A 14134-nucleotide genomic window follows, 5' to 3' on the forward strand; every position below is an offset into this window, starting at 1 on the left:
AGTTAATCATAAACTAATAATTTAAAAATTACTTATAACCGAATTAACAAAACATTTATAAAATGTTAGCATTTCACTTATTAATCATTTATGACTGTATAGTCATGTTTTGTAAATGATTAGTTCATCATTAACTAATGATTTAGAAAATTACTTATAACGGAATTAACAAAACATTAACTAATAACTTATAAGTGACTTATAACTGAATGTTATTATAAAGTGTTACCAAAAACGTTTTAACCTTTATTTTCCTTATCCAGTCCACTGCAAAGCCTGCTGGGAACTGGAAAGCCACTGCCCAGTTTTCAAAATTATCAAGACAGTTTCGTTTAAAAACATAAAAACACATGGATTGTTCTATGCTATATGCGCTAAATGCGGTATACGTGTTTGTGTGTGTGTGTGTGTGTGTCATTGTTTCCAATTGAAGGAAGGAAGGAATAGGCTCATAAGGAAGTAAATAAAATAAAACTGTACTAACTGCATTTTTAAATAACCTGTCAGACTTCAAGGGACTCTCACTTGGTTATTACCTGTCAAGCAGTTTTATGTTTTTACTTTAGCTGTTAATGACTGAACTGGTATGTATCCCACTTTTCTTTTTTAATAGCATGTGTTCATGGTCTTAAATGTAATTAAATATTTTTTCAACATTATTAAATACTTGATGTATCCCTTGCATTTTGCTTGCAATGCAAAATTAATGCAAATAATAAAACATCATTCATAAAATGTAATCATTATGATTCCCAGTAAAAATGCAGTTATGTGCTTTTCTTCTGCTGAGTTTGGCTTTGGCACTTTGTCTTGCATCACCAATGGTAAGTTGGATAGTAGAAGGTTTATGTTATAATACATTGTTGTTGGAAAGGTGATAAACAGTTATTGATTTTTAAAAATATTTTTTTGATGTCTGAGTATTGTTTTCATATCTCATGTTCTCAGTCACAACCAGATATAAATGGTAAGTACAGCTCAGTCACTGACGTGAATCTGTTGTAATGTTATTGTAATATGTCTCACTTGCACAGTTTAAAATATCCTGTTGTGATTACGGTCTGAAATTTTGATTGCTCTTTTTTTCTCATTTTACTTTCAGATTGTTTCACTAAAATTATGTTGACTAGCACTCAATTCTATTTTCCGACATAACCTGTTTGTCTTATTTTGTTTCCTTCATTATATATTTCTCAAAGGAACTGAGGAATGGAAGGACATTCCAGATATAAACAAAGGTAAAACTACTATATTATCTCAAGAACTAAAGTACATTTATATTAGCAGTAAGCTAACATATCTGTTTTTGTTCATAAATCATTATTTATACTCCTATTTTATTCAAGCATATTTACTGTAAACTGAACACAAGCATATTTACTTTAAACTGAATGCTAGGTTTAAATCTCAGAGAAGGAGACATCATGGTGGTGAGTTGTGTTCTAAGATATTCTCAAAGTACATTGAATATTGGATAATTCAGAAATCCGTCAATATGATATTTCTAAGGGTACTTAAAACAATTTGCTTTAAAGCATAAGCAAAGGAGTGCCATTCTTGGGAATGAATACCGGTGGGATATTCCTGTCCCCTATGAGCTGAATGTGAATCTCGGTAAGAAAACATGGTTCCCTTTCAGTCGCTCACGTTCGACGTAACGTCGACGTGACGACGTAATTGGGATCACTTCAGGGAGCCCTATCAACTTCGAGCCAATGAAGCGTCGCAAAAAACGAACGAGCGTGAATCGCGTCACGCGCCCCCGCCCCGCAGCGCGGGTATAAACAGGAAGCGGGCGCACGCACACATTGTCTTTCACTTCGGAGCCGAGCTTTGCTTTCACTTCCGAACTCTACAGGAAAAGACTGCCTTTGAGAACAAGAAGTGGACTCTCCTTGTGTTGGTGTGACGGCGCGATCAGCGGTGGCCGCGAGCATTGCAGCTCACAGCTGCTGTTTTCACAGCACTGTTGTTCTGTGTCTGTGTGTGTCGGTTCGGTGGGCGTTTCCCTGTGTGTTCATTCACACTGCGGCTACCCCTGGGTGCCTCAGCACTGGGAGAGTATTTTTTCTACCTTTTTTATTTTACTAAAAGAGCAACACAAGCGTGACCCTGCGTCTTTTTCAAGATGTCATTCCGCTTGTGCGTTTCTGGGTGCCGTCGTTCCCTGGCGCCAGCAGATGGCAGCAGTAGTTGCCTCTCGTGTTTGGGCATTCAACACGCTGAGGCAGCTTTTGTGGATAGTTCATGTTCCCATTGCGGGAATATGACTATCTCAGCGCTTAGATCGAGACTCGCTTACCTCAAGGGAGGTGCAGTCCCCTCGCCTATGCCCCGATCTAGTGTTTATTCTGCCCCGCAGAATCGGTGCATGACCAGTGCATGACCGGTGCATGACCGGTGCATGATCGGTGCATTCGGTGCATGACCAGGGTGATCTGAGGATTACCGTGAGGGCTTCCCCGTCGAGTCAACCTCCGAGGGCCCCTCACGCCTCACAAGCGCTGCTGCCATTGGAGTCCCTTAGTGAACGTCTTGGTCCTTCTCCGGAACGACCAACCGTTTCCTTTGGGGCTCCAGCTGACGACCAGATGTCGATAGCAGCATCGGAGGGGGAGCTTCAGTCCTCTGGAGATGACGACTCGGCTGTGTTACCCCCCTCGGGGCGTGAAGCGTTGTCCGAGGCCGATCCAGAATGGGCGGAAATATGCTTTCCCGGGCCGCCGAGAAGGTTGGGCTTGCGTGGAACCCTCCACCACGTCCCGAACCTTCTCGGTTGGACGATTGGTTTCTCGGGGCGGGCCGTGCTGGTTCTCAGTGCGCTGCCTTTCTTTCCGGAGGTGCATGAGGAGCTTTCTAGGACGTGGAAGGCACCGTATAGTGCCCGAAGCCGTTCTAGTGGCTCCTCCCCCCTCGCCACCCTCGACGGCGGGGCAGCTAAGGGGTATGTGGATATCCCCCCAGTGGAGCGGGCAGTCGCGATGCAACTGTGTCCGGCGTCCGCCTCCTCTTGGCGGGGTAATACACGCCTCCCGTCCAAGGCCTGTACGTTTTCGTCCGGTCTAACGGCGAAGGCTTACAAGGCCTGTGGACAGGCTGCTTCCGCCCTCCATGCCATGGCGCTCTTGCAGGTCCACCAGGCCCAGGCGCTCATGGACATGAACGAGGGTGGTTCTGACCCAGAGCTCCTCCGGGAGCTCCGTGTGGCAACCGACCTCGCCCCTCCGGGCGACGAAGGAAACCGCATGTTCAGTCGGTCAGGCGATGTCCACCTTGGTGGTCCAGGAGCGCCACCTTTGGCTCAACCTGGCGGATATGAGGGACACAGATAAATATCGGTTCCTGGATGCCCCTCTTTCCCAGGTTGGGTTGTTCGGCGACGCGGTCGAGAGCTTTGCCCAGCAGTTCACGGCCGCACAGAAGCAGACGGAGGCCATCCGGCACATCCTGCCCCGGCGGACCACTGCTGCTCCCACCCGTCCGCCGGCTGCAGACCCTCCGTCTACTCATCGCCGAGGTCGGCCTTCTGCGGCGTTCTCCGCTCCCGCTAAGCCCCAGCAGCAGCAACCATCCAGGCCTCAGCGTGGAGCAAGCCGTAGGAAGCCGACCCCGCCCGTCCAGGCCGCTGCCAAACCAGGAGGCAAGCGACGGTGCAAACGACCCTGAGACGGGCGGCCCAGAGGTGGATCAAGTTGCTCTTCAGGAGATGGCGACGGTGCCACTCCTTCCCCCGGTGGAGGGCCGGGCGGAGAATATTTTGTTTCCATTTCTTTTTGTTCCGTGGTACCCACATTTTCAAAAAAAGAGCAATTTCTGAAACCTCCGGGCCCCAAGAGGGCGCGCTTGGCAGTCGACGACGCCGCCATGCCTTGTCACTCCCGAGCCCCTCTTGCATCGCCAGCAGGCAGCAGTGGCTGTGTCCTGGATGCACTGACGCCTCCGCACACTCACTCTGCCCTTCGACGGAAGCAGGTATGTGCTGCACCACACACTCAGACCCCACTTCGGGCCGCTGTGCTGTCCGAGTTGGGTCCCTGCATTCCGCCGCGCTGCCCCACCCCGGGTACGTCTGTGGTGCCGTTGGTCCCGCTTGCTCGGTCTCTGGGAGCCTGGTTAACGCTTCCCAGCCCGTCTCGCTGGCTCACCCGTACCATCAGACTCGGCTATGCGATTCAGTTCACCCGGTGCCCCCCTCCTTTCAAGGGCATTCTGTTCACCCGTGTTTTGGCGGACAATGCCCCTGTGCTCAGGTCAGAGATTGCAGTCCTACTGGCGAAGGACGCGATCGAGCCGGTCCCTCCAGCCGATATGAAGACCGGCTTCTACAGCCCGTACTTCATTGTACCCAAGAAAGGTGGTGGGTTACGACCAATCTTGGACCTGCGCATCCTGAATCGGTCCCTTCACAGGCTACCGTTCAAGATGCTTACACAGAAACGCATTTTCAAATGCATCCGTCCCCAAGATTGGTTTGCAGCGATCGACCTGAAGGACGCGTACTTTCATGTCTCGATTTTCCCTCGACACAGACCGTTTCTTCGCTTTGCGTTCGAGGAGCGGGCATATCAGTACAAGGTCTTACCCTTCGGGCTGGCCCTGTCGCCCCGCGTCTTCACGAAAGTCGCGGAGGCGGCCATTGCTCCCATGTGCGAGCGTGGTGTTCGCATCCTCAACTACCTCGACGACTGGCTTATTCTGGCCCAGTCGAGAGAGCAGTTGTGTGAACACAGGGACATGGTGCTCAGTCACCTCAGCCACTTAGGGCTTCGGGTCAACTGGGAAAAGAGCAAACTCACCCCCGGGCAGAGGATCTCTTTTCTCAGTATGGAGTTGGATTCGATCGACATGACAGCGCGCCTCACCGAGGCCCGTGTCCAGTCAGTGTTGAACTGCGTTGCGGAGCGTCCAACGCCTGGCCTAGTGCTCATATGCTTGTGTAACTTGTGCTAGGCTGGGTTCCATATGTGATGATCCCTGCGGCGATCCCATATGTGTATTTCCACGACCAGCTCCCTGCGGTGAGCCCGTGTCTTTCCCTCGGCAGAGTCTGCTCTGCCGTCACTGTCGGTGTAGTCTCCCCCTTCGGGTGGAGCCACCCCAGTGACATTCCATATGTTGCACTGCCCCTTCGGCCAGTCCATATGTGTATTCTCCACATGTTACCTCCCTTCGGGCAGGATGTGGCTTCGCTGCTTTCCCAGTGTTATCCAAGAGTTTCACTGTGTGGGGTATAATGGAACAGCAGTTGAACTCCTCTACGCAGGTCTTCCGCCCCAGCAGTTGGGGGTCTGAGAGTCTTGCATAGGGCGCTGGATGTGGCAGCAACCGTGGCGTTTTCCATGGGATCCCAATTACGTCGTCACGTCGACGTTACGTCGAACGTGAGCGACTGAAAGGGAACGTCCCGTCGCCACCGTTGCTGACCATCGCTGCATGGCCGTCACAAATCTCGGCTCCTCAGCGAAAAACAATGTGTGCGTGCACCCGCTTCCTGTTTATACCCGCGCTGCGGGGGCGCGTGACGCGATTCACGCACGCCAACGTTCATTGGCTCGTTCTGTAGACACTCGAAGTTGATAGGGCTCCCTGAAGTGATCCCAATTACGTTGTCACGTCGACGTTACGTCTCCCGTTCCCTCCTTCAGGGAACGAGGGTTACATCAGTAACCGAGACGATTTCTCACTTACAAACAAAAAAAAAGTCCTTTTTTAAAGTAGTTTTATATGTTTTTCATCCATCATGTATTTTTGATTGTGTAGGTATTAACTATAAAGGAGTAATTTTGAGAGCTTTTGAGCAGTTCAGACTGAAATCATGTATTGACTTTAAGCCCCGAGCAGCTGAAGATTTTTACATCTCTGTGGAGAGTCGTGAAGGGTACAGTATGCTTCCAGTTTGTAATCCACAATATTAGTAATATGTGGTATAATAGACTATTCCGATACAGCCTAAATTATGCTATACTGAATGTATAGTATAAAGGCCCGTTCACACTTAGAGCGATAACTATAACAATAAAGATATAGTTCTAAAAATCATTCTAAATATAAAAGAATGACAGAGTCCACACCTCAACTATATCGATAACTGATAGTATTTGTAACTCATTTGTTACAACAGAAGTGAGTAAAGGAGCTGGAAACTCCAGTGGAGGCTTCTCACTGAACGATATCGTTAGAATTGCTTTCATATTATAATTTTTTTTTTTTTTCAGCTAATGGAAAAAAGTGGCAGATGACAAAACTCAATGTGCACTTATAATAAATAGAACATTATTGTCCGCTGGTGTGGATGCTAATAAGACTATAGTTATCAATCTTGGTGTGAAGGGGCCTTAAAACATTCATGAGTTAACAAATTATTTTACACTACCAGCCAAAATATTAATGCACCTATGTGCTGCATGAATGTGCCGTTATCTCTCTCTTATTTTGCAGGTGTTGGTCATATGTCGGCCGCACATCTCCTGGAGGCCAGACTCTTTCCATTGGAAATGGCTGTGGTATAAAAGCCATTGTTGAGCATGAGTTTCTCCATGCACTAGGATTTTTGCATGAGCAGTCAAGATATGACAGAGATGATTATTTGACCATCAAATTTGAAAACATCATTAAAGGTTGCTCTGAACTTTTATTATTTTTAGGAAAACAGTAAAACAGTAAAATACAGATATTCACTGACATACTGATTGCAGTGTCCATTTAACTAATCAGCACTTTAATAAGCCATTCTTTATGAATAATCACCTTAACTCCATAGTCTTTATTTTCAGGCTATGAGAGAAATTTTGATAAATTCAGCGAGAATGTGACCACCACCCAAGGCACCCCGTATGACTATTACTCTGTGATGCATTATGGTAAAAATGCCTTCAGTTACGGTAATGGATCCACGATCATCACCAAGCTTCCTGAGTTCCAAGATGTGATTGGTCAACGCCTGGACATCAGTGAATATGATGCGATTGAGCTCAACAAACTCTATAAATGCAGTGGGTATTTTACACACATTGTTTTCATTTTGCAGTTTGTGGATGTTAAACATTTTAGTAGAATTTGAAGTCTGATGTGGTAGGCAAGGGAAAACGTGTTGTCCTTTAATGCTGCGTTCACACATGTTGAGTCAATGTAAAGATGCGTTGACGTGCGTCTAGAGGTCCTGCGGTGCGATTATGGAAAGCCAAGAGGGCCAAAAACACGTGAATTTTAACACGTCAACAATGCATATTTCACGCGTATTCAGCACGTTAAATACGCGTGAAATACGTGTTGAATACGTGTGACAAATCAGCGCATTGAATACGCGCATTCAACGCATATTTCAATACTCTTAAAAAACTGTTTGACTGGGTCAGTGGCCCTGTCCCAAATGGAACCCTAAGCACTCGCAGTCTTCCTCTGAGTCCGCACTTTTGTGACGTAATGCCGCTATGACTGTCGGGAAGAAGTCTGCTACGGAGTCCGCATCAGCGCGGGCTCAGCAAAAGTGCGCATCAAGGGCGCAAATCGACCACAGGGGGCGCTCGCGAGCACCCTTCTGAGATCTAGAAATGACAAATGGGACACACTGCGGTCTCACGGACTTAACGGACACGCACACGCGGCAGCCATTGTAAGTCCACAAGACCGAAAGTGCACATGAAGTGTGCCATTTGGGACAGGGCCAGTGTCATTGGCTGCTGAAGACTTGGGTCTAACCATTTCTGTGAGCTTAGGGGGGTGTACCATTCATAGACTAGGCTACCATCATTGAACATGCTATAGATCACCTTATTCAGCCTATTTATTTTGTCCTTTTTTGTATAACCTATAGAAATAATGTATTTAAATTGCAGTTTTATGAAAATTTAGATAAAAATAAAATTGCCTTGTTTTTCTCCACTCATGCCTTTTTGTAAATAAACACATTAGTGGACATTCTAGCTTTAACATCAAAGCATTAACATTTGTGTGAGGAAATCAGTTACAGTGGAGGTAAAATAAGGAATTTAACTTTAGAATATTTGTTTTAAATATTTGTTGGTACATATATATATATACATACATTCTCAGGTAAAAATGTGAAGTTTATCATAACTTTTCTGTTTACCTACCTCGTTTGTAAAAATGAATCGTATTTGTGTCATGAGATGATGTCACTGCCTGTTAAGTCACTTCCTGTTAAGTCCTTCCTGGTACTGCATGAAAACAAATATTATAGTTAAATTCCTAAAAGGACAACACACGTCATGAATGGGAAGTTGTAAGGAATTGATTTGCAGAATTGAAGTGTAACATGTTTCTGGATCAACATCAATTACAAAAATATGTCTAACTGGGCAAAATATGGATGTGCAATTTATTTAGCCTCACTGTTTGTCTGTTTGGATTACAGATTCCTTCATCTCTTTCCTTGACCACTGCAGTTTTGATGATGAATCTCTGTGTCAGATGAGTGTCTGTTCTGCTGTTTATGGCTGGCAGAGAGTGAAGTCAGTGAGTGGCATCAATGTGACTGACCACACTTACTTAAGCAAAGAACAAAATGGTGAGATCCATTACAGTCAGTCAGTGGAAAGTGTCTGTTCTGATATCACAGGAAGATAGTGGTGCAACGGATCACAAAACACACGGGGTGTGTATATACTGTATATATATATATATATATATATATATATATATATATATATATATATTCAGGGGGGGGGGGGGGGGGGGGGGGACTTTGATTTTCATTTATAGATAACGCACGAGTCCCAATTTTCGCGCCTCTCCTTCATCGTTTAAAATTGTTTGAATGTGTAAATTGGCAATTGGCAAGACAAAACATGTCCAAATGATGAACTTTCTATGATGGTTAAACTTGCCAGTTAATCCGTGAATCACATGCGTGCCGATTCTGGTCCGTACGGATCAAGGATCAACTGTGATCCATTGCACCCCTACAGCAAGAGACTTTATTTTATTTCAGTTGCCCAAAAATAAATGCTTCACTACCATCCACAGAAGCAGTCACTGTACCACCCAGTTCCACACAACTATACACCTGTTTTCATGTCTGCAGGGACGTCTTTTTTCATGCACTTCAGCACTGAGGGGAAAAGGGAAGGGGACACAGCCAGAATAGAGAGCAAGACAATGACCCCTAAAAGAGACTGCAAAGTCCAGTGTCTGCAGTTCTACTACCATCACAGTGGTAATGAGTCTGACCAGCTCAACATCTGGATCCGAGAGTACCAGAATGAAGCAGACAATAGAGGAACTCTCAGACTTATGGATCAGATCACAGGTCTGTCTCTTCTTCAAGTATAATGTAATTACAGGGGAAAAAACACATGTCGGCCTATGCTTTTAAAATGTTCCTAAAATGTTTAATTTTACCTTTTGATGTCTTGCAGAACTCCCTGGTAATTACTGGAAACTGCATCATGTTTCACTGAATGCAAATAAAACCTTCCAAGTTGTATTTGAAGCCCGTAAAGGAGCTGGAAACTCCAGTGGAGGCTTCTCACTGGATGATATCAATATTTCAGAGACTGAGTGTCCCCACACATGGCAGATAAAGGACTTTTCAATAAGGGAATCTTCAACACATTACAGTCCATTGTATTACTCCAGTGATGGTTATCGCTTTCAGACGAAGTTATTGGTGCATCAGAATTACTCTTATATGTATGTGCGTCTGGTATCTGGTGAATATGATAACCAGTTGCAGTGGCCTTGTCCATGGAGACAAATAACCTTCCAGATGCTTGACCAGAATCCACACATGCAGAAGCGCATGTCCTTAGAACAAAGCATCACCACTGACCCTGCTTTGGCATCTCCCAGTGAGAATCTGATTATTTTTCCATCACATCTGTGTTTATATGCAGCATTTTACTTAGCTAAAGATGAAATAAATTATTTTGTTATTTTTGTTGTAACAGATGGCATATATTACTGGGACAATCCTGGAAATAATGGAACTCGAGTCACCATTGGCAATGAGACTGTATATGTGGGGACATTTTTGAGCTATCCATATCCCATAGTGAACGATGATCTGACTAGAAGAGAGTTTATCAAGGGTGGTGACATCATATTTCTCTTCAGCATGCAAGGTAGGTTACCTGAGAGAAACCATGTTTTAAGTACAGAACGGGCAGAATAAGGCCTGGTACCTTATGCCTCTGAAGCAACCTAGTGAATTAATTCGGTTCACATGACGTCACTGTAGCTTTGCGCCGCCATCTTTACGACCGACGGTCTCAGTAATGCCTGCAATATGTTGTGCAGTTGGCTGCAGCCTGCAACAACAGCCGAAAGAGGAACCCTGAACTGGTATTTTATTCTATACAAAAAGAAAAGGATAGAAGAGAGAATCATTTATTTAAAAGACTTGAAGTCTCATGTTGGTTTGTGGTTAATTATATTTCCATTAACGTTATACTCTCAATGCCCAACATTATACAGACAGATATCGACAGATAATGTTTTTTCTTCATTTTCTTTGTTGGATCTGTTTAAAGGTGCATTAAGCAACTTTTCATGTTAAAAATACCCGTTTTCTAACCCATACATGCTTAAACAATTGCCTGATGGGCTGAATGAGCCCTTCTCTGATCACTGAGATTGTCTCTATAATCCTGTAAAGTAAAATAAATAAGAGGGATTCGGGCCGGAATTTTAGACTGGGCGTGACGTCATGCGCGTTCACGGCACGCTCACATAGCTATGTCTGGCAGGTTTGTGTATTCGCCGGCATTCTCCGTAGAAGATGGATTGTAAGAGACCTGCTTGTAGTTCATTTCAAACACCAACGCAAACTCCACGCAAGATAAAAAAAAAGAAAACTTGTCTCTAGTGCAACCAAAAGGGCAAAATTGGACTCAGACAGGCGTCGGAATAAGATGAGAGTAAACATAGGGAAGGCTTTCAATAAATGGAGAGATCTCCGGTCTGCTCTAGGGCTCAAACGGGATGCTCAGTTGGCTTTTTTCAAAATATCTACTAAATAAATCTGCACTACATGTAGTTTAATGATTTGCTATTCGATTAAAACAATTCAAATATCTTGAGTGTGATATAAAATGCTGATATATAAGTTAGATAATTAGACACAAATTTTGAGCAAATTACTGCTTAATTAGGATGTATTGCTATTGGAATATGCTACTTAGCAGATCAATAAAACAGGCTAAACCCCCGCAAATCTTCGGCGGATTAGCCTGTTTGGCTTTTATGGTAACGTCATAGTGCCATTTAACTGTTTATTACCTTGAGACAATTGAGTGTACTTTTTTGACCGACTGTGCTTTGAGCTTTTACAAAGTAACAACTTATATTGTTCATGAACGTGTTTCCATAATAATACAATCATAAGTGGATACAGTAAACACATAACACAGTTCAACATGGAGATAGATGGAAATAAAAACGAAGTTTTCTACTACCCCCGTTTTTCCCTCACACATAAGTGTGTAATTTACTCAATTGCCTTTCCTTTCACATATTTAAAATGACTTGTTGTTGCAGATTTATAACTTTATTACCTCTGAAGACATTATGATTGTAAACAAAAGATTTGCGGCTGATGCTCCTTTGGTTATGAACAGCTCGTGCTCGTGCAAGCGTGCGTGTGCGTGTGGTCCATGAGCGTGCACATCTCTGGCTGCAGTTTCACTTGCCGCCAGAGGTGGCATAGTTCTGCAAAAACTCAGAATCTTGCTTAATGCACCTTTAAATGTTAAAGCACTTTATCATGGTAAGTTAGTAAGATTTGGGGTTGTTTTGAATATAACTGTATGTATGTCTGTCTGTCTGTCTGTTATAGGCTATACCTACCTAAATCTAATAAATATTTTTTTCTTAAGTTCATAAAGATATTGTCTTCGTCACATGCGCTTTAGATGTTATTTTGTGTAAGTAACATTAGCTCTGCAGACGATGCATAATCTCAGCCTTGAAATGCATATTAAAGGACTAGCTCTTCCAAAAATGATAATTCTGCCGTCATTTAGCGATACTCACCTTCATGTGCAAATCCTTAAGTTTACTTTCCGTGGAAGACAAAGGGACATTTTTGAATATGTAATGGAGACTCTTCTTGTCGATGTAATGAAAGTGAATGAGTAACGTTAGCCTCCTGGGGGCTGTCACGCAAAAAATAATAATAATAAAAGACAAAAAAACATCACAAAAGTATCATAAAAGTGATCTAATACGACTCGTCCGTTATATTTATATTAATATCGTTATCTATTCATATGATAGCTTCAGAGCCGATCCTGACCTCTCTGGGGCCCTAAGCGAAATTCTGTAAAGGGGCCCTCCTACCTGACCCATGTCAAACATTTGCCATTGCCACACAACAGTCACACCTGACACCCCAGCAGAGGTGGAAAGAGTACTGAAAATTTGTACTCAAGTACAAGTACCGTTACATTGCTGAAATAATACTCAATTACAAGTAAAAGTACTGGTGTCAAAAAAGTAATTAAGTAAAAGTACAAATTACTCTTCTCAAAAACTACTCAGAGTACTAGTTACTAATTACTTTTTAGCTGGCGATAGTTAATGCATTACCAATAAAAATATTCAACAAAATCATAGATTTATGTAGAAAAAAGCTACTTTTAACACGTTTTTACCTTATTGTCAAAGGACATTAATTAGTGGATACTGGAATTTCTAACTTCAATATGACACCTTGAAATATGTCAATATTCAGTAGGCCTAGCCTATAATTTTTAATACCATCGGGAAAACTACTACATACTAAATATTTTAATATCTAAATTTTTGTCCATCCATTTTGTCAAGGCAATCATTATTTTCAAGCATTGAAAAGCACAACACTCATTGTAACAGTAATCTATTTGAATGGAAAAGTTTAATTCAAGTCTTCTAAAGAGACACGTCCACTTTATAAGGTGAGATTTTAATTTAGGCTTTTGTTTACATATTTAAACATTGATCAATAACCATTACAATAATCTAATATTTACTCACTCAGTGTATTTGTCTTTACAATAGGGTAACGTGAACTGTTGCAATAGCTCACACACAGCACAAGGAAGCTTGATTTCAATTCAAACTGAATTTAATTTGCAAAAAGACTAGATTTTTCATAACTTTTGACAGCGTTTAATTCAAGAGCATGGAGAGATTGGAGCTGGACGTCATTTGAGTCTGCAGTGAGAACCACTTGGAGAGATTCGCGATTGCACATGATATGACACACAGTCCGAGAGCGCACACTCAATATCCGAGTCCAGTTCGTTCGTATATTTGAGAGCTCGCGTCCAGTTTTCTGCGATTACATGAATGTGCCCTCGCGTTATAATATTGTTCGTGACATTTGCCATTAAAATATGCCATAGAAACTTGCAGGTATTAATAAAATTATGCGTAATAGGCCTAACGTTACCTGCAATCCCGCGCTGAGAGGAGGCAGGTGTGTCAAACTCGCTGTCGTTGAGATGAGAGAATGAGAACGCGCAGCTGGTAAAATATAGATATTTTGACAATACTACTATGTAGTTTGTTGTTCCAAACTTTCAGTCCAGCCATTAATCACTCTGAGCTCCTCGCCTCCTTCATGATCAGCTCTTCAAAACCTGCTGCGACTGCGGCGGCTTTCATTCAGTCCAAATATCAGGGGTTTTATTGGTCCGTTTACGATCGAATATTTTTATTGGCTACCGAAATGCCATTCAAAGATTTGAATATCAATTCAAATTGTACTCAGTAACGAAATGTGATTTTACAAGTAGCGAAGTAGATTACTTATCTTAGTATGTACTTGAGTACAAGTAAAATTACAGATTTAAAAATATACTCAAAAAAGTACAAGTACCCAAAAAAACTACTTAATTACAGTAACGTGAGTAGTTGTAATTCGTTACTTCCACCTCTGCACCCCAGTAACTAGTACTAATGAAAATGTAATTCCTGATATCAAAAATAGACATTGTTACTAGAAAAAGTACATTCTTAATATCAAGAATTCACATTTTAAATGTAATTATTGATATATATCAAAAATGCATCCTGTGAATGAATAAAAGCTAAAATGGCTTGTCATAGCACGTCACTGTGTTTTAAATGATAAAAGCAATACTTTATACTTGATGGTTATTATTTACTGAGGGATGTGCATCCATATTGACCA

General features: G+C 42.8%; 1 protein-coding gene across 2 annotated transcripts in view; it reads left to right on the forward strand.

Moving 5' to 3' along the window:
• Positions 1–441: 441 nt before the first annotated feature.
• LOC309484328 (meprin A subunit beta-like) overlaps positions 442–14134 on the forward strand; it is a 31109-nt gene continuing 17416 nt past the window's right edge. For both annotated transcript variants that reach the window (XM_082150553.1, XM_082150552.1), the window contains exons 1-12: positions 442–584; positions 757–843; positions 1200–1238; positions 1399–1430; positions 1536–1614; positions 5761–5878; positions 6439–6617; positions 6774–6992; positions 8375–8527; positions 9044–9268; positions 9378–9809; positions 9909–10082. In XM_082150553.1, coding sequence (XP_082006679.1) covers positions 762–843; positions 1200–1238; positions 1399–1430; positions 1536–1614; positions 5761–5878; positions 6439–6617; positions 6774–6992; positions 8375–8527; positions 9044–9268; positions 9378–9809; positions 9909–10082 — 1732 coding nt within the window. In that variant the 5' untranslated portion in view covers positions 442–584; positions 757–761. The remainder of the gene's footprint in view (positions 585–756; positions 844–1199; positions 1239–1398; positions 1431–1535; positions 1615–5760; positions 5879–6438; positions 6618–6773; positions 6993–8374; positions 8528–9043; positions 9269–9377; positions 9810–9908; positions 10083–14134) is intronic.

The sequence above is a fragment of the Leuciscus leuciscus genome (assembly GCF_965113295.1).
Source record: "Leuciscus leuciscus genome assembly, chromosome: 20".
NCBI classification, from domain to species: Eukaryota; Metazoa; Chordata; class Actinopteri; order Cypriniformes; family Leuciscidae; genus Leuciscus; species Leuciscus leuciscus.